At 41.9% G+C, this 25,561-nt stretch overlaps 1 protein-coding gene across 1 annotated transcript in view; it reads right to left on the reverse strand.

The window, feature by feature from the left end:
* Positions 1-24,651, reverse strand: part of LOC141743084 (cytosolic phospholipase A2 epsilon-like) — a 39,204-nt gene extending 14,553 nt beyond the window's left edge. The window contains exons 1-14 of the mRNA XM_074586808.1: positions 24,448-24,651; positions 23,137-23,229; positions 19,240-19,476; positions 14,449-14,521; positions 9,264-9,400; positions 8,641-8,772; positions 7,109-7,149; positions 6,679-6,721; positions 5,813-5,870; positions 5,194-5,360; positions 4,990-5,076; positions 3,823-3,860; positions 1,757-1,904; positions 702-838 (exon numbers count right to left, since the gene is read on the reverse strand). Coding sequence (XP_074442909.1) covers positions 702-838; positions 1,757-1,904; positions 3,823-3,860; positions 4,990-5,076; positions 5,194-5,360; positions 5,813-5,870; positions 6,679-6,721; positions 7,109-7,149; positions 8,641-8,772; positions 9,264-9,400; positions 14,449-14,521; positions 19,240-19,476; positions 23,137-23,229; positions 24,448-24,651 — 1,595 coding nt within the window. The remainder of the gene's footprint in view (positions 1-701; positions 839-1,756; positions 1,905-3,822; positions 3,861-4,989; positions 5,077-5,193; positions 5,361-5,812; positions 5,871-6,678; positions 6,722-7,108; positions 7,150-8,640; positions 8,773-9,263; positions 9,401-14,448; positions 14,522-19,239; positions 19,477-23,136; positions 23,230-24,447) is intronic.
* Positions 24,652-25,561: the final 910 nt, after the last annotated feature.

Consider the following 25,561-nt stretch of genomic DNA (forward strand, 5'->3'; position numbering starts at 1 on the left):
ACATACATACACTTCTGAAGCACAAATTATGCAAAAAAATTATAATAAATTTTCTTTGCATGTTTTCTAGAACCATAAATCAGTTCACACTAGCTGCTCTCTCTTGGCTTTGTATCACTTAGTGTTAATCTTATAGTATCACCATGCTTTATTTTAACACCATCCTGTATTTTACCAGACTTCCCTACGTGGGACCATCAGATGTTGGGCAGTTGTAGGTCTTGTGAGCAGGGAATAAAGCTGCTCCCGGGGCACTCAGTCTTTTTCCCAACTGACAGGTTGCAAGGGTTAGTGTGCACTGTCCTGCAGTTTCCTCTGCGTGACCAGTTGGAAAGCAGAGACAGTCTCAGAAGTTACTGGGAACAACGACAACTGGGACATCAATAGAGAGAGGAAGAAGTGTGATGCTATAGGCAGTCTTACATCCAAACTACTTACTTAGAAACCATTTTGACAATATGTAATTGTCATATACATATTAAACCGCTGCTAATGTGGAATTGAAAAGCACAGTAAAGAATTGCTAATAAAAAATCAGTGCATCAGGTCAAGCTAATATTTAATGTCCTGTAACTGAGAAGCAGCTTGTTTCTATGATGGTTGAAGAAAATCTCCCGATCTTGTTTGCTTTTAGAAGCTCCTCTCTACAGCAGCATCTCCCTCAAAAGGCCTGGTCAAGCCTCCTGGCAAAGCTGGCTTACCATGTGGTGCCGGACAACCCACTGATGTATGTTACACAGTCCAGGAGATTTAATTTCTTGAGTCCCATGAGGCTGCCGTATAGTCCTGTCATTGACTTCAGTCCTCCACCTGTTGTGATGATAGCCACCACGGGGACCTGTTGGGCAGAGGAGGACAGGACGTTCACACCAACAGCGTTCAACATGGCATCCTGGACTGCCATGGGGTCTGGCCACCACATCCAGACCAGTTCCTGATCTCAGAGCCCAGGTTCCATTTTGGAAGGAAAGGCTCCAAAACCAAGCAGTGATGGCTACTGCTGCTTTCCTTTGGATAACTGTGGGTTCAGAGATTAACCCAAACTGGAGTTCTTGTCCATCTCTGGGGCAAATAGGGGCACAAATGAACAAGAAGAAACCCTTCTGTGGAGGCAACAATGTTCTCTACATTTGTCTCTACATTTTTCCACTCTTTCTCTACGTTTCCCACTCCTTTGACACTTTTTTCTTATTTCACACATCTACTACTACTGTATGAAAATCCACATGTGAACCCCATGAAGAAATACACTCAATTCACAGCCAGTGTTGTTAAGCTACTTGCATCAATCCTGTTATTCTTCAGTATCATGAAGTTACTTTCAAATAACTTATATTTATTTTAAAGAATTTCAAAACTACAAGAAAGGGAACATATTATAAGAAGCACTCAAAGATATTTATCCTAAACTTCCACAAAAGATGAAATTTGAACAAGGGAAGAAATCTTTGCTATGTAATGTATTTAATATGCACACAGCATTTCTGAAGCAAGCCAGTTACAGCATGGGATGGCAGGGATGAACACACCTTGAATCTGACAAATTCCAAATTGACAGTCATGAAGGATGCAATTACTGCAACTAGTGTATCTTGCAATAACAAACCTTGCCAGGAGAAGCAAATGTACTTAAGACACCTGGACAAGCTGGTACCTGCACAACAGATACATGTGGCCCATTTTGCTGACCACTCATCTTGAAGAGTATGTGAAGGCACTAGAAATTCAAGATCTACGCCCCCCAACACACACGTACTTCATGATCCTGCAGATCCTGTTGCAGGTGAAAAACATTTTTCAGGGCACTTGCTACATATCTTTTTCTTTTCCCCAGGAACATCATCTCCTCTGAACATAAGTCAAACCCAAAGCGCATGTCCAGGTCTTGGTGGCATGAACAATTACTAAAATAAAAACAGGCACATATTTTACATATTAACACACCCATATCAATCTTATGACTTTGATCAAAGATAATCCACGCTTCCCTTCAAACAGGGTGATGCAATGTGACAGGAGCAAGAGAGAATATTCTAACTATTTTTAAATGTAAGAAAATTATTTCAATTAGTAAGCTTAACCAGTGGCATTATACCCAGTTATTACTAATTGATAACGAAACGATGTATAATATTTACAAATGAAACAAAATATTTAAATGAATATTCTAAAACGAAAAGAATTACAAGTTTAGAAGATCTGTGCAAATGGTCAAAAGTGAGTGTATTAATTCCCATTTCATGGGCTATTTTCTCATTCTAAATCTAAATTAAAACTCAATGTTCAGATGTTGGCATTTCCAACGTGAAGGGAAATTCTTGATTTGAGCAACTCAAGTTGGAACGCATCCCCCTCTAGCGGTGAGCATCGCTGGGGAGGAAAGCCATCCACCTGCCTGCCAGGCACCGTGTCCGTGTAACCCTACTCACTGGAGGGATGACCCTGGTGCCATCCAGGCCCTGGGTGGGTGGAGATGGGTCACTGAATTTAGTGGGGCAGGATTTCACGCCTGCAGCTCCAATCCGTCGGCACTTGTACAAACTGTCTCACAGGTCAATGCTGGCAGTTATATTTCACATCAACCTTGACTCAAAAATTGTAAAGCATAATATTCCTCAGAGGAGGATTTCATTTGCATCAGTTTTGAAATTTAATAAGTCATTGCTTAAAATTCTACTGTTGCAGCTTATGTCCTGGGGCATTTTTGCTTTTCATCTCACCGACCTCCTTCCTGTCTCTTCCTGCCTTGTGCCTACAAGACATCGATGGGCAAGAGATCTGGTGTGGTGTCTTCAGGCCAGAGCTACCGGTGGACTCCCTGGCTGGCCAGGTAGACCTGGCCAGGCATTGTAAAATGGCAGGGTTTTGCTTTTTCTTTCAGTGACAGAATTTCTCTCTTCTTCTGAGTCCATAATTTCAATGAAAACAGTAATGAAATTTATTGACGAGATTTCTCCACCATCAGATTTGGAAAAAATCCGCCAAATGATTACAAATGTATTTGTAAATTAAGACACGCAAGGGAGTTAGGTGGAGCTGCAAATGCCAGTTTCCATTGTAAATCAAGATATAAACAAACTACTTTTGAAGTTCTCTGGATGTAAAATAAATAAATGGGAAGCACTTTTCCTGTTCTGGAATAACACTGGTTTTCCTGTTGTCATTGATCACTTGCCTGTCTGAAATTAATGATAGAAAAAGCTGTTTGAATTCAAAATTAAGTTATTTTTCCCTTTTATTTCCTAGTCAGGTGCACACACACACACAAAAAGATCAGTTTACCCTGTTCCATATGTTACATATGGTTATGGATAACATGAAACATCTTAATGTTTACTGGTGGGTATTAATAAGCATGTCTATAGATGCCAAATCACTAGCCACATTGTCTAACTGAGTTTCTACTCAATATACAGTATAACTGGACTTAACAGAATAAAAGATTTATTGCTATAGAGTATTGAAACTTAAGAAAAAAATAAATGTTCATGATTTCTGATTGTTTAATATTTATTCCCATCCATTCTGCTTTTTTAATCAGCTTTGTTCTTTTTGTGAATTTCAGAGACTGACGTTGATCAAAAATAATATTCTGTGGTCAGATAAGGCTAAAATAAATACATGTTTATCAACATTTATTGATTTAAAGCCAAATCTACCTAAGACCCATTATGTATTATATACTGTGTAGGTATTTCATGTTTTATTAAAAGCACATTCTAGTTTTTTGACTGAGGCTGCATGCTTGTGGCATTTCCATGTGGCTAAAACAATATCAAAATCAATAACCCAAGTCTTCAGGAATAGAAGAAGATCTCTTACCAGTTTTGTGCTGTCACATTCAAGTCAAATCTTTTCTCCTGGAAAACAAGAATGTGCACTGTAATTTTTTAATTTTCATTTTAAAATTTCTTTTTTCCCTTTCTGTCTTAAGGTTAGAGCTTTATTTGGACCCCAGCAAGGTCTGGCAGTTGCAAAGTTAAATGTCTGAGATCTCAGCATATATTTCCAAAAGCACTCACTTATCCTTGGTGTAACCTCCCTACCCACAGATCCCAAATGCTTCCAGACTGCAGAAACGATTAACCATCTTGGCATAGGGGCTTCCTGAGACTCATGCAGTAGGTCCTATTTCCCGTGATATTCACAAGCCCTCTGCAGCATTTTGAAATACCATTTTTTGTACGTTTCCCGTTTTTTATGCAGACCTTTATGCAGATCTTTGACATCCTGGCCACCACCTCACAGTGAAGAGACTACAAGTCTGCATTTGCTGCTGCCAAGACTTCATCCTGTCTTCAAATAGTTATTGCAGCCTTCATATTAACTGACAAAAAGTGCTCTGCTTTAATGACCCTGAAATAGGAGGTTGTCCTACTTCTTCGCAACATAACAATTAATGTTTGGACAAGATTGTCCCTAATAATCTGGACATCTATGGATGTTTCTTAAGAGAAACATATTTTTTATAGTAAGGATCCTTTTCTTCTATTAACTTCATTCAAAATTATACAGCACATGCATCTATTTCAAGCAATATTCTCATTAAATTTTTTAAAATCCATACACTACGTCTAATATTTTCAGTATATTTTAATATACTGTCTTTTGAAGCACCTGTTTTACTAAGGGCAGGTTTATTGACTTTTTCCTAGCTTGTGCCCAAGGAGCAACTTTCAGTTTGGACCCTAAGCAAAGGAGGAGTCAGTGGGTAAACAGGGAGAGACATACTGAAGGAATCATTTTTTCTGACATCCTTCTTGGTCTCTGTATCCGCTACTGGCACACAATGGAGACTAATGGAGGGACAACCTTCTGTGGAGAAAACAGTTGGAGAAACAAAGCTCCTCTTTGTTCAAGGTCTGAGAAAAAAATCAGAACATTTCTGATCCTCTTAGCAACCATCTGGGACAATATTATGGGGGCTTACAGGAGGAATTATTTCAGCCTGAGTGACCTTTTATTCCTAAAGGTGGAAGTAATGCTCACCTCTGCAATGGTCGTTTTCCTTCCCATGGTCAGCGAATTCAGCATCACCACTGGGGAGCCTGTCTCTGTACTGTACTTACAGGTCCACTGGGAAAACAAGAAGCTTTAGGACAAAAACAGTAATGGATTTACCCTCTCCCCCTCCTCCCACTGTTTAGAGAGGCACTCATGGTCAGTTCATCATTAAGGCCACATCGAACATACAGGGTGGTAGCGCCTCTTCTTTGGCAACATGACGTCCAGCGTTGGCTCCGCGTACTTGATATAGTGGAACTTTGTGGGACCTGATGGGCTGGCCACTCCGTCAGGGCCCAGTGTGATATCCTGTGTCCCCTCGAAGGAGCCCTTCACAGTGAGGGAAAGCTCTTTCTCTAAAAGAGCAAAAAAAAAAGGTTGTGAGAAATGTCACTATAATTTAACCAGGAATTTGTGCTGGCTTGATTAAAAGTGGGGTGCAGGTAGCAGAGCTGTAGAGTTTGGCCCACAGCTTTGTCTAGTGGAAAGCACTCTGAAGGGAGCACTAGCAGCAAAGGGAGAGGAGAAGTGTGGAGGCTATTTTCATGGGGACTCTGAAAGCTCTCACTGTTATATACAACGGGGATCTCAACTTAAATGTAGGTCTAATAGACCTTACTGACATATACCTAAGGGAGCACAAAATGCAGTCGTTGAAATTTATAACAACCTGATGTGTTTACCTAGTAGTAACTGCACTAAATACTGTAAATACTACTTATTCCATTAATATATTATATGAAAAGGTCATCTTCTCATCAATAAGCGTGCAGTTATTGGTAAACAGATAACAAAGCAATAACCTTACTTGATTTTTGCTGCTTCTTCTCCGCCACTTCAACTTCCAAGCAGCAAAGTTCACGACACTATGAAAGGCAGAGAACAAGAATTTGTGAGAAAGATCGTCACATCCCAGCATGGTTACGGGAGTTGTGAATCCCTCAGCTTTAGACATGTCTAGTTCCCCAAAGTGCCCAATTCCCTGGCATTTCTGGGTTTTGCCTAGTAGCTGCTGGCTAAGAAAAATGAAAAGCTTTGGAGGGAGCTGTAGAGCATCCTCCAGTGACAGTGACATACAACTGGGTGCAGTAAGGGGAAGATAGAAAGGAAGAAAATCAGGCGCATTTTCAGGATACTAACATAGATACAGAGGGTTAAACTGGGAAAAACATAAATGAAAGATATGTTGCTGAATGACCAAGAGTCAGTAGTAGAGACAGTTTTCTGAAGAAGCGTTGTTATTAATGTTTTGGGGTTTTTTTAATGGCACTTACCCTTCATTCATATAATGTAATTACAATAGGTCAATGGCTCATCTCCCAGGGAGGAAAAGGCTGGGTAGGTTATCAGCAAATGGCTTCACAGTCTTTTTACCACTCTGCTTTGATAGACAACAGTACATTTTTGGAGGAGTACTGGTACCAGAGGAAAGCTCTGTGTGTGTGTGTTTGTGTGTGAAAATATAGGACAAATGGGAAATAGTGGGATGACACCAACAAATAGGATAATAAAATATCCCATTCTCAAAGTACCTTAAACAGGAAAGGAGGAAGAAAGAGAAAGAACTGGCCTATTGGCTATCTTATAGCTCATGGTTTCTGTAACCCCGACCCTCCCTTCCCCCTTATATTAAGAAAATACTTGTATAAAATTTCTTGGGAAAAAGACACATACCACCAGGACTCCATTGGTAGCAATAACTTCATGAGGACCAGAACTAGGAAACAAAATGAAAATCAGAGATTTTTTAGATCAAACAAATGGCCACGTATCCTTGAACAGGGTGTTGCAACACCTTGTTGATAAACATACGTGCACACACAAGCTCACGTACACACACTCAGAAAGTCTTCTGAAATGTCCCCAGGTAGACAAATCCAACATTGTGGATAGCAGAGACAATGCTGGGAGTTGAGTCTTTGAAAGCAACTAAACCACAGAACACGATGAGTGTCTCACTCCAGCAGACACTGCGGTAAAGACGTATGTAAACACATCTGGCACTTTTTTGCAGAAATCCCACAAAGCATGACTTCTAATGCTGTTTTTGTATTTGAGCATTTAATGATTTTTGCATTTTTTAAAGAATCTCTATATCACTTACGCAGCTTCCAATTTGAATTCAACCTCTAGCTCCTCCTTGGCCTGAAAACGAGAACAATAAATTAAATGAAGTAGCTACATAATGCTTTCTCCTTGTCTAAACCCAGGTCCCTGGTATGCAATATTGAAGTAGTTGGTTGGAACGTACAGACTGTGATAAATATTTCAGACTGGAAAGTCTGAGAAAACATTTCAAAACTGTTTAATGATTCCTTCCTCACCTCCTTCCTTCTACAAGGTACCATCAAAATGACATGTAGCATTATCTTTTAGTATGAAGGTGCTCCAGAAAGACACTTTGCAACTTGCTTTGTCTTCTGAATTCTACCTTTTTCTCCTATCTATTCCTGGCACTGTCCTGCTGTGATTTACTGTCCTTGCTGTTAGCTTGGAAGTTAAAGATACTTTCCATGCATCACTTTAACATAATAAACAGAGACTGGTATTATTGAGTGATTCAGAGTTACAGTTATGCAACCCCCTGTAAGGCAGTGTTGATGTGTATGAGCTAGTTGTGAGCGACCTAGTTGGGATACCAGAAGCAATCTGCCCACGGTAGCAAGAAGTCGCATGCGAGATATTTCACTGATCTCATCCATAAATCTCAAAGGGAATCAAGACACTTTTTTCCCATTTTATAGATGAGAAACTGAGAAACCGAGTAAATCAGTCAGTCAGAGCTCCAGAACCACACTAATTCCAACAGACAAGCAGCAGGCTCGGCCCTAGAGGTATCACTGCAGTGCTGTGCAGAGGACAGTACTGGGATACACACAGGGACAACTTCAGCTTTTCCTTTGGAGTGAAAGTAGATACAATCAAAGGGGCAGGGGACAGTGGCTATGAATTACACGGGGAAAAAAAAATATTCACCCTGCAACAGCTGTGCATCCTTGGTGTCACTCAGGGATAACTATCAGTCAGATCCCTCCCCTACCTACCACACAGTTTCAGCCACACGGTCTTTAAAAATTTATAAAAATACTGTGAGGAGGGGCTCAGGCTCTCAAATCCAGATTTTTTTGCCACATTTTTCTGTGTTTATATTTTGAATGGCAATTCGTGTAGCCATTATTGGGATAAGTCATCCATGACGGATTCAGAAAGCTCACCCCAAGATTTTGAAAGTGTTGTGTAACTCTCCACTGGTTTCTTAGTTGCTTTATTTTAACCACCTACCTTATCTACGTGATGGAGTCACATAGCTGCTGGATCAGTGACAAACTGGAACAACAATCCATAAGTTTAATCCCCAGCAAATGAACCAAAGATACTTTGCCAAGACTATCAACTAAAACTGACTTCCAGTGCTCAAGCAGCTATAGCCAAAAGAGGCTGCTTCACAGAAGATACCACAGAGAAGAGCTACAATATCATTGCCAGAGACATGGGAGTACGGTACAGCAATGTAATGCATAGTCCAGGAAACAGAAGTACATTAAAATTTATAGTTCAGGCTTGAAAACTCAGTTAAGTGTGCCCTCTACACCCCCTCCTGCCAGATCTTGCAGTAACTGATCTCACGGGTCTCACCTTTGGGCTGGGCTTAAAGTACAGGAGCACTGTTCTGTCAATTGGAAGTTTAGCAGTGTCAAAGATGGCACAGAGGAGATGGTCATCTGGAGTAGCAAAATCCTCATCATACACTGTCAGCTCCAGCACGTTCTGGAGAAAGGGAGAAATGTTTTTTGTTGTTTCTACGTTCTGGAAATCACTAGCTCTAGGGAAGAAGGAGTGCTGGGGATGTGCTTGAGAAGAAAAGTGTAGAAATTAAGTATCATCCACCTTTGGAAAAACATGACATAAATTCAGTATTCATTCTTCCCCAGTTCAGTTTAATTGCTGTAACTTGATTAATACATTGGCTATACCTACAGGACAGCTTAGTTAACTCCCAAACTCTGCATCCATCTTGCACTGATTCATAAGAGTCCCTAGTTTCCCTAAAATTTTAGTACCAAGCTCAGTTTCCAGCCTTCCTAAAAAACACCATCGAACATGCATGGGAACTCAGTCATCTCTGCTGTTAAACAATTTGAATAGTCTCTTATCATGTGCCATCTTAAACTATTCCTGGGTGCAGTTCAGGAGATAGGTAGGACCCACCATACACAAAGTCTTCAGGCTGCTTCAAGCAGACAGCTTTGTCTCCTTACCTTGACCTGACTCTGGATCCTGAAGTAGAAGGTTTCGTTCCACACCGGATTGTTGGAGTTTCTCACAGTTTTAGTGCGGGACCTTTCACATGTCGCAGTCGGCAGCCACAATGACACGTAGCAATCAGCCTCGCTTACTGGGTAGGGAAAGAGGCAAAACAATTGTTAATGTGGCAAAGTTGGTGGTGCTGCATGACACTGGAAAGGTTACTGCATGGTGCCAACAGCAAGTATGAGTTATTTAAAGGCAGAAATGCCTGATTGAATGTAACTCTGTTCAAGATATCCTTCTGAGGGAAAAAGCACAGACCGTAAGATGACCTAGAACAGGGACGTGGTTTCTATTCTTCCTTGCGTGAGTTACATACAAGAGCGATGTTGTGTATAAAAGAAGAGGGTGAGAATTTCCTCTTCTAGTCAGCCCCTTTCTTCAGTTTCTCAACCAGCAAGCTTCCCTGTGCTCACGTGTGCATGCACACATACACTAACTAACCCTCAGCTGCCATCTGATGAGAGGGGCCGGGGATCCTCTACTTTTTGACAACAACTGCAAAGGTCTCCGTCTCTGCCTTGCCTTCACTGATTTTCTTGGTGAAGGCTTGTGAAAGCAGCTGCAGGACTACCCCTGTTGTAGGAGACAGCAGAGGCTTGCTCCAGAAGGAGCTAATCGAATTAGACATTGGATCTTAAAGAATTGCCACCTCTGAGAGGGACCAAGTGTGTCTCCAGAAATGCACCAGTAGAAGGTTAGTGAAGGATATTCCATCCTATTTCTCAAAGGCACCCCAATTAAAGTATATCACAAATAGCTACAGCCCAAAATGCAACATACAGCGTGCTGGGTGAATGCAACACTTCTTCATGAAGGTTACACAAAATACTTCAGCGCCTTGAAATTCTCATTTACAGAGTTCTTAACAATAAAATGATTAGATATCATATAATGCAAAAGGAAGCTAACTTTGAAAATGGATGTCCTTTGATAGAGAGACGAGTGATGGCAGCAGTAAATGGAGAGGACCCGGCAGCAGCAAAGGACTCAGGTGATCAGAGGAACAAGAGCTTGCACAACAAGCTGCAACAGGAGCCTTTTCTTGTCGTCTCTTTTTCTTTTCTTCTCCACCAGGTTCTGCTAGGTGTCACCCTACAGCCACTGCTATATCTCAAACTGGGTGGAGGCTGTATTTTATGTTGTTGAAAGTGGATTTGTTCAAAAAAAAAAAAAAGCAGCTTGCTGCTTTTCTGTCCAAGTCAGTATGAAGACTGCAATTCAGAACTGCGTGAGATTTTACATAATGCATTGTGACATGTCAACTGACACCTTAATTATTGGTTTTCTGCTTTTTAATGTTAAAATGGAGAAAAGGAAAAACATTTTTAATTCCGTCAAATTTTTCCTAAAAAAACTGTGGACAAATCAACACATTCCTACACAGTCGAAAAAACAGTATTCCTCTAATGGAAAAAATTGTTTGGAAAATATTCAGCAGGCCCTAGCCCTCTCTCTCTCCTGCTTTTCTCCACCTTCCATATCTTATTTTGGATTTAAAAAAAAATAATTTTGTTTCTGACAGCAGTTTAACTGTCCTTGTCTGGAGTCATATCTTCTGCTTTAATTTGCTCCTACCTTCCCACCACTCTTATCTCTTGGCTTCCTTCCCTGTACTTTCTTCCTGACTGTCTTAGCTAAGAGGACATTTCACCTCCAGCATTCATGTTTCCTTCTTTTCTTTCCTTTCCTTTCCTTAAGGATAAAAATCCCAAAGGGAAGGAAAAGGGCTGCTATGGGCTGCCTTTCTGATCTGTGTTCAAGCCAACAGGTGGAAACAACAGAAATTACCCCAGTAGCATCTGTTTTCTTCACACAGATGCCACGATGGGCTTTGCAAACTAATTACTCTGAGAATCGTGACTCCCAGGGACATCTCTTCACTTCAGACATTTTCGTTGCATACTGTATCCCTCTGCCTCCTGCTGTCGTTACGCCCATGCCCACTTTGTATTAAGGTCTGGGAAGCATACAAGGATCTTTACCATTCCTGTGGGTACAGATAAACAATAAGCAGCATCAAAAGCCCCACAATTTAAGACATATGTTAAGGTCCTTGAATGTGTCCAGAGGAGGGCAACAAAGCTGGTGAAAGGGCTGGAAGGAATGTCATATGAGGAGTGGCTGAGGACTTTTGGTTTGTCTAGTTTGGAGAAAAGGAAAGCTGAGGCGCGACCTCGCTGCTCTCTACAGCTCCCTGAGGAGGGGAAGTGGAGAGGGAGGTGCTGAGCTCTTCTCCCTGTTATCCATTTACAGGACGTGTGGGAATGGTTCAAAGCTGCACCAGAAGAGGTTTAGAATGGACATTAGGAAGCATTTCTTTACTGAGTGAGTGGTCAAACACTGGAACAGGCTTCCTAGAGGAGTGGTCGATGCCCCAAGCCTGCCAGTGTTTAAGAGGCATTTGGATAATGCCCTTAATAATATGCTTTAACTTGGTCAGCCAGTTGGACTAGATGATCATTGTAGATCCATTCCAACTGAAATAGTCTATTTTATTCTATTCTATTCATAAACAACTATGCGGAAAAAAATCAGTGCACAGATGATGCACGTTGCAGCAGACTGCCAGGACACTGACTGCTAACATTGGAAGCATTGGCTGCTCATACCAAATGTCTCTCCCCAGTAAGGGTAGGTCTAGTCAGCCTGGCCTTTCTGGCTGCCGTACAAATTTTGCCTCGCTGAGGCACATAAATATCTCTCTGAAAGAGGAACAAAATGTCTCATCTGCACCTTTTCCTTGCAAAGCAAGTTGTTTGTCTTGATTTCATTTATCGAGAGAGTTCATTTAAGAACTAGATTTAAGGCTGCCCTCCTTCTGTCTTAAGACACTGCTTTTAACTACCTACTACTTGTCAAATTCCAGCATTCAGTCTCATGCATTTCCAGGAAGCGTGTCTTGAACTAGGATTTTTGGGAAAGTCTCATCTGGAAGAGTTTAGATTTATCCCAAGGATGAGACAGAAGAAGAAACATCAGACTTTTTCATGTTAAAATAGAAATTCTTAATCATTCTGCTGTCAGGTAATAGCCCTCCTACGTCTTGCTCCGGAGTAGAAGAAACAAGCTAATTCTAGAGCAGTACTGCACCTGATCCATCCTCCATCATTTGGGCAATGCCAGAGTAAGGATCTCCCAAACCAGAGCTTGTGTTGGAAATAGCATGTTTAATAACCCTTGTTAGACTCATGCTCCATGAATAATTTCTTTTTGAACAGATAAATTTTAACATCCATACATTCCTGTGACAGAGTTCCACAGTTTACTTATATATGCCCTTTACTTGTTTTAAACTTTCTGTTTGATATTTTTATTGGGTTCTCCTTTATTCTCAGATTGTGAAAAATAGTGGCAAAATGACTCCTTATTAACATTCTTACGCCCTTTTATAGAGACAGCTTCCATGTCCTCCTCAATAACTCCCCTTCCACTCTTAAAGTCTGTAGCATATTTAGTCCCTGTAAAAGTTGTTTCAGATCTGTAATCATAGTTGGTGCCTTTCTACAGCTTCTTTTGTTACTTCTTTTCCTCAAGTGTCATAGGCTTTTGCAGTGGACCTACTTAATATATCCCCCTAAGAGAACTGTATGAGCATCAATTTGATTCTGTATGACTGTTTGTTAGTTTCTTTTCCTCTTCTTATCTTTTTTTTAATCTGGGAAATTCTATGCAGATAATAATGCTTTGAAGAATTTTGAAGCTGCAAAAATAGGTATTTGAATACATTTGGAGATCCTAGAAGTAACAATACCAATTTTGAAATGTTTTTAAAGTAATTCTGTATGACTACTGCATGACTTCAGGTTTATCATTGGAGATCAATGACTGTTGGCAGTTTGGCTGGCAAAGTACTCTGTTCTATTGATGTGATCTGTCATTCTTATATCTTAACTGTACTTTGAGATACAAGGCATATCAAACAATCCTTAATTATATGCGTAGATGCAGGCAAACTAGTCAGCTGTGTATTTAATGCAAAATATTGCTTCAGTTCTGCTTGCACAATCTCTTTCTACAACCTAGTTATTTGTGATTTTGTCTTGCCGCCTGACACGCAGAAGATCTGAGATGAGCCCTTGATGAAACCTTTCTGTGTTATTGCATCATCACACTTGTGCCACAGCTGTGGACCAGGAGGGAGGTGCAGCTGCAGAGTGCGACCCAACGATACAACTTAAGATATGGTCAGTATATCCCTCAGTCAGAGCTGTTACACAGGGAAGTCCCCCAATCTACCTTCCAGAAAAACATGTGACAACCACAGGGTAAGATGGGAATGGTACTGCATCATGTTAAATCCAGTTCTTCATCTTTCAGAACATCTTCACTGGCTCTTCCTGTGCAAGAGACTATAGTCCCGGCTGCTGCCGCTCACGGTGAAACAGGAGAATCAAGAGAGACAGCAGGGTTACACCACTTCCCTTCCGTGGACACCCTAGAGCTAGTTCCAGCATCCTTTCACAGGTGGTTACATAGCTGTACTGATTGTGTGAAATGCTTCTTCTCACTGCACATGTGGGTAGTCCATATCCTTTAACTAAACTGGTATTTTCCTTTCCCGCTCACTTACTTCCCACCACTTTCCTGCCGTGTGACTCACGCTCTTGCACAACTGCAAGATGGCTGCATGAGCGCTGGAAGGGACAAGGCATCCAGCTCTCAGTCAGCACTGACAGTCATTTCAGGGTAATTAATAATGGCATCAGCCTGGTGGTAATGATTTTAGAAAGTTTTTTCTTGTTCATTTCATCTGTGTCAGAACCGAGATTAGGGGGGATAAAAAAGTTTGCTCCTCCCAGTCACAGTTCCCAAGGTGCTACAACCCAACAGCAAAATTACCTCTTGCTTTTGGAAACACAGGACACAGTATTTTTCATCTACCTGTGTCAGAAACTCTCCTTTCTTTGGGAGAAAGTACCAATCCTCAAAACCACAGTCAAGTCTTAAAACCAACCAGAAAGCACAGGAACATTCAATGAAACTGCAGCAAGCAGCAAGGACTGACCTGGTTTATAACAATTAGTTTACATAAACATCGGGTTATTTCAGAAACACTTGGAAAAGTTGCTATAAATTATAAAAGAAAACTTGTTGCCTATACCCTGGGATACCACTAAGAATGGAGATACTTACAGGCGTCCACTCGCTGGAGATTTCTCATCCGGATTATCCTTACGGTCAGTAGATAGCAAGGAGAGGATTCTATCTGGAGAACGGTACAAAACAGAGTATGAATGAACCTTCAGTGGGGAAAAAGTATCAAATGTGCAGACTAACTGAGTGCTATGAAGCAATAATACAGTTGGTAAAAATTGTGTTAAACATCTCATTATTCTGTAGATGAAAATCTGCAACATAAGCTTCTGCTATTAAAGAAGTCTCGTTTCAACACTTCATACATTTCACTGTCTTTTTGTTGTGTTACTCTGAGTCTGTATGGTTCATGATAGCAGAAAAGAAAGGCATAAATCCCTGTCAAACGGCACTGTCTCTGAGATGTTTGCAACCCGCCTTGCTCTGAAATTGCAGTTTAGCTCTACAACATAGCTACAATAAGTCTCTTGAACAGAATAAATGCACTGGTAAACGTCGTGGTGGAGTGGTCAATATACCAGCAGTCGTACTCAAAGTTACAATCAATCCCCTTAGTAACCACCCATGAGGTCCCGACACAGTGAAAAGCGTGCTGTGGAGAATATCTGTTGCTGATGACTCTCACAGGATAAATCCAAAGCACCACTATCAGAGAGATGTTTTTACCCTCTGCTTTGACAAAATAGATTTCTCTTTTTTCCCTTTGCAATTGTATGGGAAAAACAGTTACAATAATCTGAGCTTTTGTAAATCACAACTGTGAGATAAACCAATGTTCTGAGAATTGTTTCCAGAGGATTTAGGGGGCAAAGATTTAGGTATGAGTTTCCTTTGGGGAAAAATAAAGCACAATACCCCCCTCCAAAAAACCCTTAAGATTGAAAGTGCTTAACTTCCTTTGGTCCCTTTGAACGTCTCAGCCATAAGCTTCTATAAAACAAGGCTCTCCAGATTTTGTGACTGCAGGGACCTCTTCCTATTTATTATTAGAGGATAATCTGGTTTCCTTCTTCTAAGGAAGGCGATTTCCTGCTGGCTCATTCCATAAAGCTGTCTCTGGCTCAGCCCTATCTGCAAAAGGCTGCTCTGACAAAGCCAATAAATAAATCAGCATTTCCTGTGGCTGTGACACACGGTCATTTCCTCACACTCCTAGAAACATTTCCACCTGCATAAGTGGTTACAGCAGAGCCCTCCAAATCATTCTTTTTGAAAACTGCTATTTTTATCAACTGATTTCCTCTCATTTAGGAGCATCCTTCTATTTCTATAGCACTTCAGAGACTTCCTAGAACGACTATAAACAGAGACAAAATAGATGTTAAGGCAGATAAAGAGAAGCTGGAAGAATCTCACTTAAAACAATATGTGTACTGTTGCCAATTATTTTTTTAAGAGAACAGAGCAAAAAGGACCATATTTTCAGATGGAAAGACAATTAGGCCTCCTTTGTCACAACAAATTATTTTTTCAACGTGTGTTTAAAATCCTCTCTTCTCTCTCCTAACACCTCCTGTTATGTTAAAATGTTTTTGCTGAGATCTTAAAAAGGGTTTCCCTCCTGCATGTGCCTCAATATTTCTTTGTTTTCATGCTCTTTTAGTACTTTTTCATGAAATTCACCCTCAGTAATACATCCATCTTTTTTTTCAAGTATTCTCAAAGGAGAAAAAGCCTAGCAGAAGCTGCAAAATTTGCAAAAAAAATGATGGAGGGGTACAGCCTCAGAGCTACCCCATGCAAGGACACTGGTTCACATTTCAGAAACAGTATAGCCATATAAATACAGTTCTCCACCCAGTTAATTAACCCTTCTCAGCTGGGTAATTAGCAAAGGTGGATCACCACACTCACATGTTAGGAATGAGCTTGGGCACCTCAGCATATGCCCTAGAAGGCAGAAACTCATTGTTCGGTAGGATCTGCATAAGCATGGGGCAATTCTTGCAGCCATTTATCTCTGGAGATTGCGCAAGGTGCCGCCAGCTCCTGGATCAACTCCAGCTACGCTTCCTCGGGCAAATGGCATTGCTTGAGTGATAACCGATGGATTCAATATTTGCAAAGCAGTTTGAGATTCTTAGATAGGAGACATTAAGGAAGCGTGGTGGGTTGGGTTTTTTTTAATGGTTAGTACACAGTTTCTGCCACCTGATCACCTGTCTCCTGGTTCCCATGTAATGACTTTCTAATGTGTTAGCCAAATTTTCCCACCTGGCGTGGGGAAATCAGCTCTCAGAGATGCACGTTTCACAAAAAAAAAGACTTACTGAAGTTTCACAACAAAAATCAGTGGCTTCACAGATGCTACAGAAAGCAGGACCTGTGCTTGCACTGGGGTAGAGGCAGATGCCACCAGCCAGTTCCCCGAGGAAGAGGCAGCAGCCAGGCATTAGCTGTCCTGGCAGCCCCAGCACCTGCCAGTGGGGGTAGCGAAGACAACAGGGAGAGCAGAAATCACTCAGTGATCAGGCCTCACTAGTTCTACTGCTCCCAGGAGGATTTGCTATTTTAATTAATTCCAGGACATCTTAAACAAAAGAAGTGTATTTAAATAGCAACTGTGACAACCATAACATAATGTACTAGGGTCTAGTTAGAGAAGCAAAGAAAGTAGCAGCTATGCATGCATAAAGCAAAGGATAGAAGTCCTGTTATTCTGTTTACTTAAAACCTATTACAATCTCTTTAACCAAAAAAAAAAAAAAAGGTTGCTGCTATGTCATTATGTTCCACCTATAGAGAGATTTCCACCACCACAGCCTTGAGTGGTGAAGACCCCACACAGCGTCCTGCCCTGGGGCTAACAAGGATTTACTACAGCACCCATTTAGCGCTGTCACATTGTAGCTTTGCTTTTGATAAAATCAAGACTGATGTAGTCACTCTGTGACTGTTTCACCCATAGTCAATCTGTTGGCTTGTCTTCAGTTCCATGCTTCCCAACTTGCGCTCGTGTGCTTCATGCGCACGTGTCTATAGCACGGCTGCATGCAATACAGCACGCTGCAATGCCAGCGCACAAGCCGGGCGTACACTGCTACTTGCTCTGTACTTCCAGGGAAAGAAAGTTTTACCGGGATTTTCCAAACAGCTCCATCAAACATGGTGCAGAAGTCATAGTCTCTTCTTCCAATTTTCCGCCACTTCCCATAGAAAAGAATAACATCGTATGATAATTGGCACCAAGTTACTATACTGGTGGAAGTAAAAGATTCCTTTGTCGTGTGAATGATTCCGACTTTCTCTCACCTGGGTGAGTAAGAATTTGAAAACAGAAATTTCTCTGTCATGAGCACTCTGGGGATGCAGGCTGGCTGCATTCCTGGCAGATTTGTGCCTCCATAGGTCTATCCCAGCCCTCTTTAAAGTCACACTTATATTCAGATGTAGGTATGTGTGGCATGCATCCATCTTGAGAAGCACTGCTGTAAATTACTCCACTAGTTTAGCTGTATAATACATCCTGTCACATCACAAGTGGATCTGGAGCTCCAAAATGACAGCACTCCTTAATGAGAGAAGAGTCCCTGAAACCAGAGGATGACTATTATTCTTTACCGTTTTTTACTTGTTTTTCTCTCAGTACCTTTCTTCAGCCTCTAGGCTTCTTCATCTTCTTCAAGCATGGGCTATTCCTAGGAGCATTTTCCCAGCTTGCGATATCAATGGTATGGACCACTCCACCATGCCTACTGTAGACTACCCCAGTCTCACAATTCCACAACAGTACAGTCAAATGTATGCTGGGTCAATGCATATTTTGGTTTTCAGTGTTAGCTCCTTGTTTTACCATAGGTGTTTGATCAGTGCTCCTTGTTTTACCATAGGTGTTTGATCAGTTACCAGAATACACTAGCTGCTTCCCCAAAACAGAGAGCGGTCATCCAACAACACTGAGACAAAAAGGAGAATTTACTCTTGAACCCCCAGGAGCAGCCAACACGTTCTCGGTCTTGATTGTTGCCCTTTTTAGATTGGTATTTATTCCAAAGCAATCATAAACTAACAAAAAATAATGCAAAGTTCCTGAAATTAATTTTCAGTGTGTGTGGTGAAAATTATATCACCGAAAAGCAAGTGTCCTCCAAGCAGGTGCTCAGCTATTGCTTTTCTACATGAAATGCGGAATGCCTTCCATCTGATCTTGTGAGGAGGTGGCATTTGTCATGCTGGATGAAAAACTGCAATGAGTAAGCAGGGAAAATTATGTGCCACAGTGTGCTGGTGCCATTACCTGTTTCAGTGCTACCTTGAGGACAATCAGTTTACTTTTTCAACGGTTAAAAAAGGCTGTTTCTACAGACCAACCTGAAAAATTTTTTGTTATCTATGAAAACCATGAAAAGAGCTTCCTCTCCACCCACACCTTTTTCCTGCAGTCACCCAATAATAATGCCTCTATCCGTTTCTATGTCATCTACAGGCACAGCAGCCTTTCCTGGCAAAGACAGCTTCCTTGTCTTGACTAAGGTCCCCCTGCATTCCTGGCCCGGAGAAGCATTCTGCTGAGATGAAATCACTCACAGGATGTCACCGGGGCACTCCTTTCTTCATTTTCAGGTGCTAATTTAACTAGACTGTAGCCAGGGACCAAATCAAAAGAACTAAAATACTTTGCTGCTGATGGTGTATCTGGTGCTGGTGGTGTGTGAAGAAGTGCCTATCTTGAGCTGTCTGAGAGTCAGGTCTCCTTAGAGAATGTGCATCCTCAAGTTTTTTACATTTGTAATCAAGATGCTTCAGGCTGTGAACATCACTCAGCCAAGCCCTGCCCCAGCCTGCCGGAGCCTATCTCTCACTGCTGTGAGATGGGCCAGGGGAGCCCACTGTGGCACACTGCCTGGGCTGAGCGCGGTCAGTCGGCTGCTGCGTGTGGCCACGTCTCTGAAGCTCTTCCTCATTCTCGACAAACCCAAGCTCCACGCCGGAAAAGCGTCTGTTATAATTGCTTCCTTCCTTCGCCTCCTCCAGGCACTGTGGCACCTCCATCGACAGCTTCGGAGCTCCACGGGGGCCAAGGGGGTGCCGAGGACCACTGCTGCCACCGGCTGGTTTTGACAGGCCCTGTTTCATGTTTTTCATTAGCAACATAACTACGTCTAATCAGACCGTGTTTTCACCAGAATTAGCAGAAGTCTTGGCTGGATATCGGTGAATTAAAAACTCCCACAGCCTGATGGAAACACCCCTTTCATGCATACGGCCACAGTAATCCTGGTTTCAGCAAAGGAAAATTTACCTGTGCCTACAGGAGCATGACAGGTATATGCAAGGCCACAAGAACTGTGTCCTTCCTGTCATTGCTTCCTCATACGTATATCCATTATGGGACTTGAGCACTTCTGAGGAATGTGACTGTGCACATGAGACTGTGCTTGAAACACATTTCCAAAAGTCAGAACTTCAAATATTGATCAACATAACAGGGATACTCTCAGTGCACAATGATCCTGACTTCTGCAGAGATTCATTATTTGACTGATGACTCGGGCTAGTTGCATAACCCTTTCAGTGCTAACAATGTTAACATTGCCCTCCATCTTTTAGTGTTTCCAGATGTTTAAAAACCATTTTTTTTCTGGTTTTGAAAAATAGGTCCACTTGAAAACACAGAACATTCAACTGCATGTTCAAAATTATTTCCGTATGTAGAACTGTAGCCAAGGAAATAGGATAGTCCAATCATGAAAAGACAGAGCCCTCTTATACTACTTTGCCCTTCCCAACCAGAACAAATATGAGAGAAAGAAACTAGCCTGAGCATTAACCATCTGAGGATTGAGACTCATCACACCTAACTCCAGATAGCCGTAAAATAGCTGCTTATATCTGACAGCTGTTAGACATTTCTGGAGTCTCATCCCAAGGTAGACATTACCACAGGACATGCATCACACCCTGAAAAATCTCTATTTCTGACTATGGATTCTCAGGGGAATCTAGAGGTCTATCTCAGACACAGCTATTTTATGACAAATGTGGATAAGAAAAAGCATATTTCAAAGTTATGAGCTGATGGGAAGTGGCCTCCTTTGACTTTGTGAGATTCATTTTTGAACGCTGGAGCATGTAATTTCAGCAGTCTGTCATTTCCACTCCACTCAGGGTGGCAGTGGAGGCACCTGGGCTCAAAACAGCTTCTGCAGCGGAGCAGAGCCATTGCTGGTGCCATGCTCCTGCAAGAACCACAGGGCTGGGGTGGCTCAGGAGTTGTTGCCTCCTACTTTTACAGTTGCTGCTGAGCCCAGGGCTGGACCTGCTCCCAACAGTAGGTTCTTGCCCTTGTAGGGAAGAGGGACACCGTGCCTGGCACCAGCAGGGACCCAGCCCTCCTGCCGGCCTCAGCTCCTGGTTCACGTGATGGAGTCCCACCTGTATCAGAGGCAGCAGCTGCAACCTCCTCTTAACCTCGCCATGAAGAGTCGGAGCTCCCTACTCTTCCCATGATCTCAGGAGCTGCTTCCAGCTTCCGAAACCCATCAGAAGCCAGAGCTCCTGCTTTGCAGAAGTGTAAGAGTTTTACCTGCCCCTCTTCTGTCAAAGGGCAGCTGTTCTCCCAGCTGCACAAACCTTGCAAGAGCAAGGAGCCCTTGCCTGTCAGGGAAATAAGGTACCACTTGACCTGGGTATGACATATCTTACCCTTTTTAAGACATGGCTCATGCTGAATTCAGAACTATGCATCCAATATTTCCCCTTCCCTTCCCTCACATTAATGATATGAGACCTGCTGCAATCCTTAAATATTTTAATATAAGCACTGATGTCTGAAATACCAGAGCTGGCTCTGCCTGCTGCTTTAGCATGGGGCAAAGTACCAGCCAAGGCCTGAATAATACAGATTTCTTAATGCAGATAAAAATCAGCCTGCTGGCATAAAGGCACATGCAGTTGCTGGCATATGCTGTGGTATGTTTCTAACAGCTGATTCCTCTTAGCAGGCAGAGACCCTCATATTTAAGTCTTCTGAGTTTCAGTGATGGAAAACTTACATTTGAGAAAAAGCGAGCAGAAGGATGTACACATCCTTCACATAAACACATGATAGGCTGCAATAATCAACTTGTGATCATGCAAGTGCATAGGATAGAGTGCTCTGTTCTGATCATAGAAGAAAAAACAGTGACTGCGTAACCAGATGCAAGAACAAAAACTCAGTCCATCACCAAGGGATTGTAATGAATTTTTGTAATTTTGAAATGTGAAAAATAATCTTTTGGTGAGAGACAGGGGCAATATAGTGGTTTAGAAGAAGGTTACGTTCCCATACGCATAAGATGATTCGTTTGGTCCGTTACTGTCAAACCTGCCCCCTCGAAATGTCATGACTCTTAAATTTCTTTGCTCTAAGCCTATCTCCTGAGCAGATAATGGAAAAACAAACACATCACTGTGTGGGATTAAGAAATGGAGACAAGAATTTACCTGTCATAAGTATAATTACCATAGGTTATTATAATCCAGGAGCTCAAATCTTTTTGCTTTCTCTCATCACGATTTTAGGTTCCTTACCCCTTGTAAGGGGCAGAGTTTATACGAAAGACTGATCAATTCATTGTTTTCCAGCCTGTTTTACTATCTACAAAATTCTTCATCTTATACATGATCCAGAATTTCAGTATGTCCACAGGCTGGAGATACCAGACATTGTAAGCTAAATATTTGCAAGATGGAACGCCACAGAGAACCAAGACTGATATAATATCAGAGAAAATAGAGTATAATCTATTAATGCCACTGTTTGGGCGTTCTTTTTGTTTGGGTTTTTGGTTTTGGGGTGTTTTTTTAAATAAAAATCCTAATACTGGACAAACACAAAAGTTAAAATGTGAAAAGTGTATGTGAGAAAGTAAAAATACTGCAAACGTGAATAAGAATTGGTTTTAATTTCTCAATACCTAAATTGTACCAGGACTACTTGGTAACTAGCTTATCACAAAGCTCACCTGTCTGCCTGTTTACAGTAGTACCTCAACTTCCAGATAAAGCTCCTTTTCAGCTTCATTTTGTCTCAGTATAGCCTGTCTGCATGGATTAAGATACAAATGGCTCGGAAGCAGATACTTCTTGGGACAACACTGTTACACAAGTCACATTTAAACTTCTCTAATCCTCACAGACAGGAAACAACACCTGTACTTACTGCACAGATAGCAAAGTAGCAGAATGAGAAACCCTATCAAAATCAGTAATTTGTAATGAAAATTAACCTATGACTGACCTTCAAACACAAGAAATAGCTCTAAAACATTCGAGCATCACTCCTTTCACAGAATCCCCCGTTACAGTTTTTTTCTGACAAGCACGGAAGTGGTGAAAAATCAGGGTTCAATAATCTAGTACTCCCCCATAACTTCCTAGGATAGACATTGCACGGCAGAAGCCATTCCATCAGAACATACATCACTGGTACTTTTTGCCCTTTCGGTTACAGAAAGCATTGTGGAACAGAAAGCTCACCAATGGATGTCTTTTAGAAGTGAGGGATTAACACAGTAGATATTCTGCATGCTCTCAATAGAACGTATCAGAGAAATACAACAAGGAATTCTGAAAATCATAAACACAAGTGGAATAAAATGGTCTAAACAATAAACTTAAGGGCGTTTCCCTCATAACACTCAAACTGCTGCCATCATTATTTATCTACGTGAGCCTTCTCCCCTTTTGAGCAAAACAAAACCCTCAGCCCTCATTTGTCCAAAATTCTTTTGTTCATAATACCTTGAAATCACCTTTGTCTGGTACAGCACTTTCTTCATCTTCTTGCGGCTCACCATCTTCTGAAGAATCGATGTCTGTGTCTGAGTCTTCATCCTGAAGAAAAAAAGAAATTATAAATGATAACATTAAAACAACAACAGCAGCTTTATCAGGGTAGATAATTAATTCCTACTTGCAATAATTTATGCTGAAACCCCAATTAGAACAGGAGTTGGTTACACCCAGCTGTGTTACAGCGCTCAGCATAACGAACGAACCACCATGTGGTTCAGCACATGCTGGTGCAAAATCCATGCCAGGGGTACCCTTTCAACGAGTCAATGAAGGAAGAGCCATTTCAGCTGTGAGATGCCCAAAAGGCGCCTCTGCATTTATTCTGTGAATAAAGGTTTGCTTTCCGTTTCGAATGTGACCTTTTGTCAGTCTCCTCCTGATCTCAGGAGTATTACATCTCCATTTTAAAAATGCCAGAATCTTTTCTCTGGGTTTGAACCCAGAGCGTGAAACACATTGCAATTACAAAATTTTAAATCTAACGTTTCAATATTTTTAGGAAACAGAAGTTCCAAAATACTACTACAATGCAGAGTGTAGGAGAACACCATTAAATGACAGTTCCTATAAAAAAATGTCAAAAGTATTCTGTTCCTGTTTCCAGAGTACTTCCTGAAGCAATGTGCCTTCATCCAGTCAAAAACCACACAGAACAACGTATAACATACTACTGTTGAATTTAAATGTAAATCTTGAAATGACCCAGAGAATACAAAGCAAAATGGAAAATTCAGAACAAAAATGAGAATGTGGAAATAAAAGTCAATCCCCTGTCCTTATCCATTTCCCAGTAACAAAAAAATGACGTTGTCACATTAATACGCATGTCAAAATTTTGCTATTGATACAGAAATAATAACTTTTTAATAAAAGTAGCATTTAAATATGGAAGAAAAAAGATTTTTTATATCTGGTTCTGGATTCAGGTTGATAATTCAGTCCCCCAAAAATTGTTTCCTTCCCTGTTCATTTTTTCCACTTTCTCTTATTTTTCTGTCCCCTTGCTACTCTCGCTTCTCTCATTTTGCCTACAAAGCAGAGATCTTTGGCTCCCACAGATTCAGGAGGACTTTTGCCACTGATAGCCACAAAGACAGCATTTCACCCTAAACTCCTTCAGGCAGAGACATTGCTGCCTAGTCCCATCAGACAGTAAGTTTGTACAGTAGCTTTTACATAAACACATTCACAAAACAGGATTTTGTTTTCTGTCAAATGCAGTGGACCTTAAGCAAACATTTAAAGCCATTTTCTTACCTGTAGTGCCTTTGCATTTGGTGGCATCATGCCTTTCCCTGTCATCATGCCTTTCCCTGGCAACATGCCTTTCCCTGGCAACATGCCTTCCCCTGGCAACATGGTCTTCCCTGGCATCATGGTCTTCCCTGGCATCATGGTCTTCCCTGGATTCATGTAACAGAGTGTTTCTGGCACCTCCACGGGCAGCACTTCCTGAGACATGTTTGCAGGATTCACTCCCGTAGGAGTCAATGACAAGTTATTTTATAAAATGACCTGAGGCCCCACCCATCTCATCTCTATAAGTAAAGGACTTCCCTCCCATTGCCGAAGTCGGTGGAGCACCAAGGGTGACTGCTCCAGGGAAGGATCTCATGGGGCAACCACAACAGCCAAAAGTGATGCGGTACCTTCCTCTGGCTGGGAACCTCTCCCAGCCTGCGCTTGCCCCTTGAGTCCTGCGCTGCTGCCGCACTTTTTTTGGGGTGAGCAGAGTCCTGGGCTGTCCTGCCAAGCAGAGAGGAAGTATGAAGGGCACCACCGCTGGAGCCTCCTTCAAACCCATCTCTTCCCCACCTGTGGCACAGGGACTGCCCTGAGCAGACACCGATGGCAGCTCCTGTGTGGGGGAAACCGATTGCTGGGAAAAGCCTTTGTGTGTCAATAACTACCAATGACCTGTCCGGGTGCAGACACACACCTGTCCACTTTGGTCAAAGCCTCTGTATAGGCGGGAGGACCTCAGCTCGCTGTCTGTAAAGAGGCGCTGCCCTGAGCCATGCAGTGACCCCCCTGGAAAGGGCCACCCCCACCACCCGACAGGTTTCTGCATGGACCAGCAGCTCCCAGCTCCTCCTGGGCTGCTCCCATTTTCTGTTCCAGGGGAAGCAAGGCCAAGGTATGGGCACAGGGCTGGGTCTTCGGTTTGCAGAGGTGAGCTGTAGGTAGGGGAGGTGAGTGAGGACCAGGGAGCAGCAGTACCAGATTGTGTGGAATAACAGGATGGCAGGGGAAAAGGAGGTTGACTTTTCCAGGGGTTAGCTGAGATCTTGTAGTCAATGCCTATGGCTGCAAGCATCATCCAAGGTCACTCCTGCACCTGGCAATACCTTAAATTCAACAAAAAAAAAGC

Source organism: Larus michahellis, chromosome 4 (assembly GCF_964199755.1).
Source record: "Larus michahellis chromosome 4, bLarMic1.1, whole genome shotgun sequence".
Lineage (NCBI taxonomy): Eukaryota > Metazoa > Chordata > Aves > Charadriiformes > Laridae > Larus > Larus michahellis.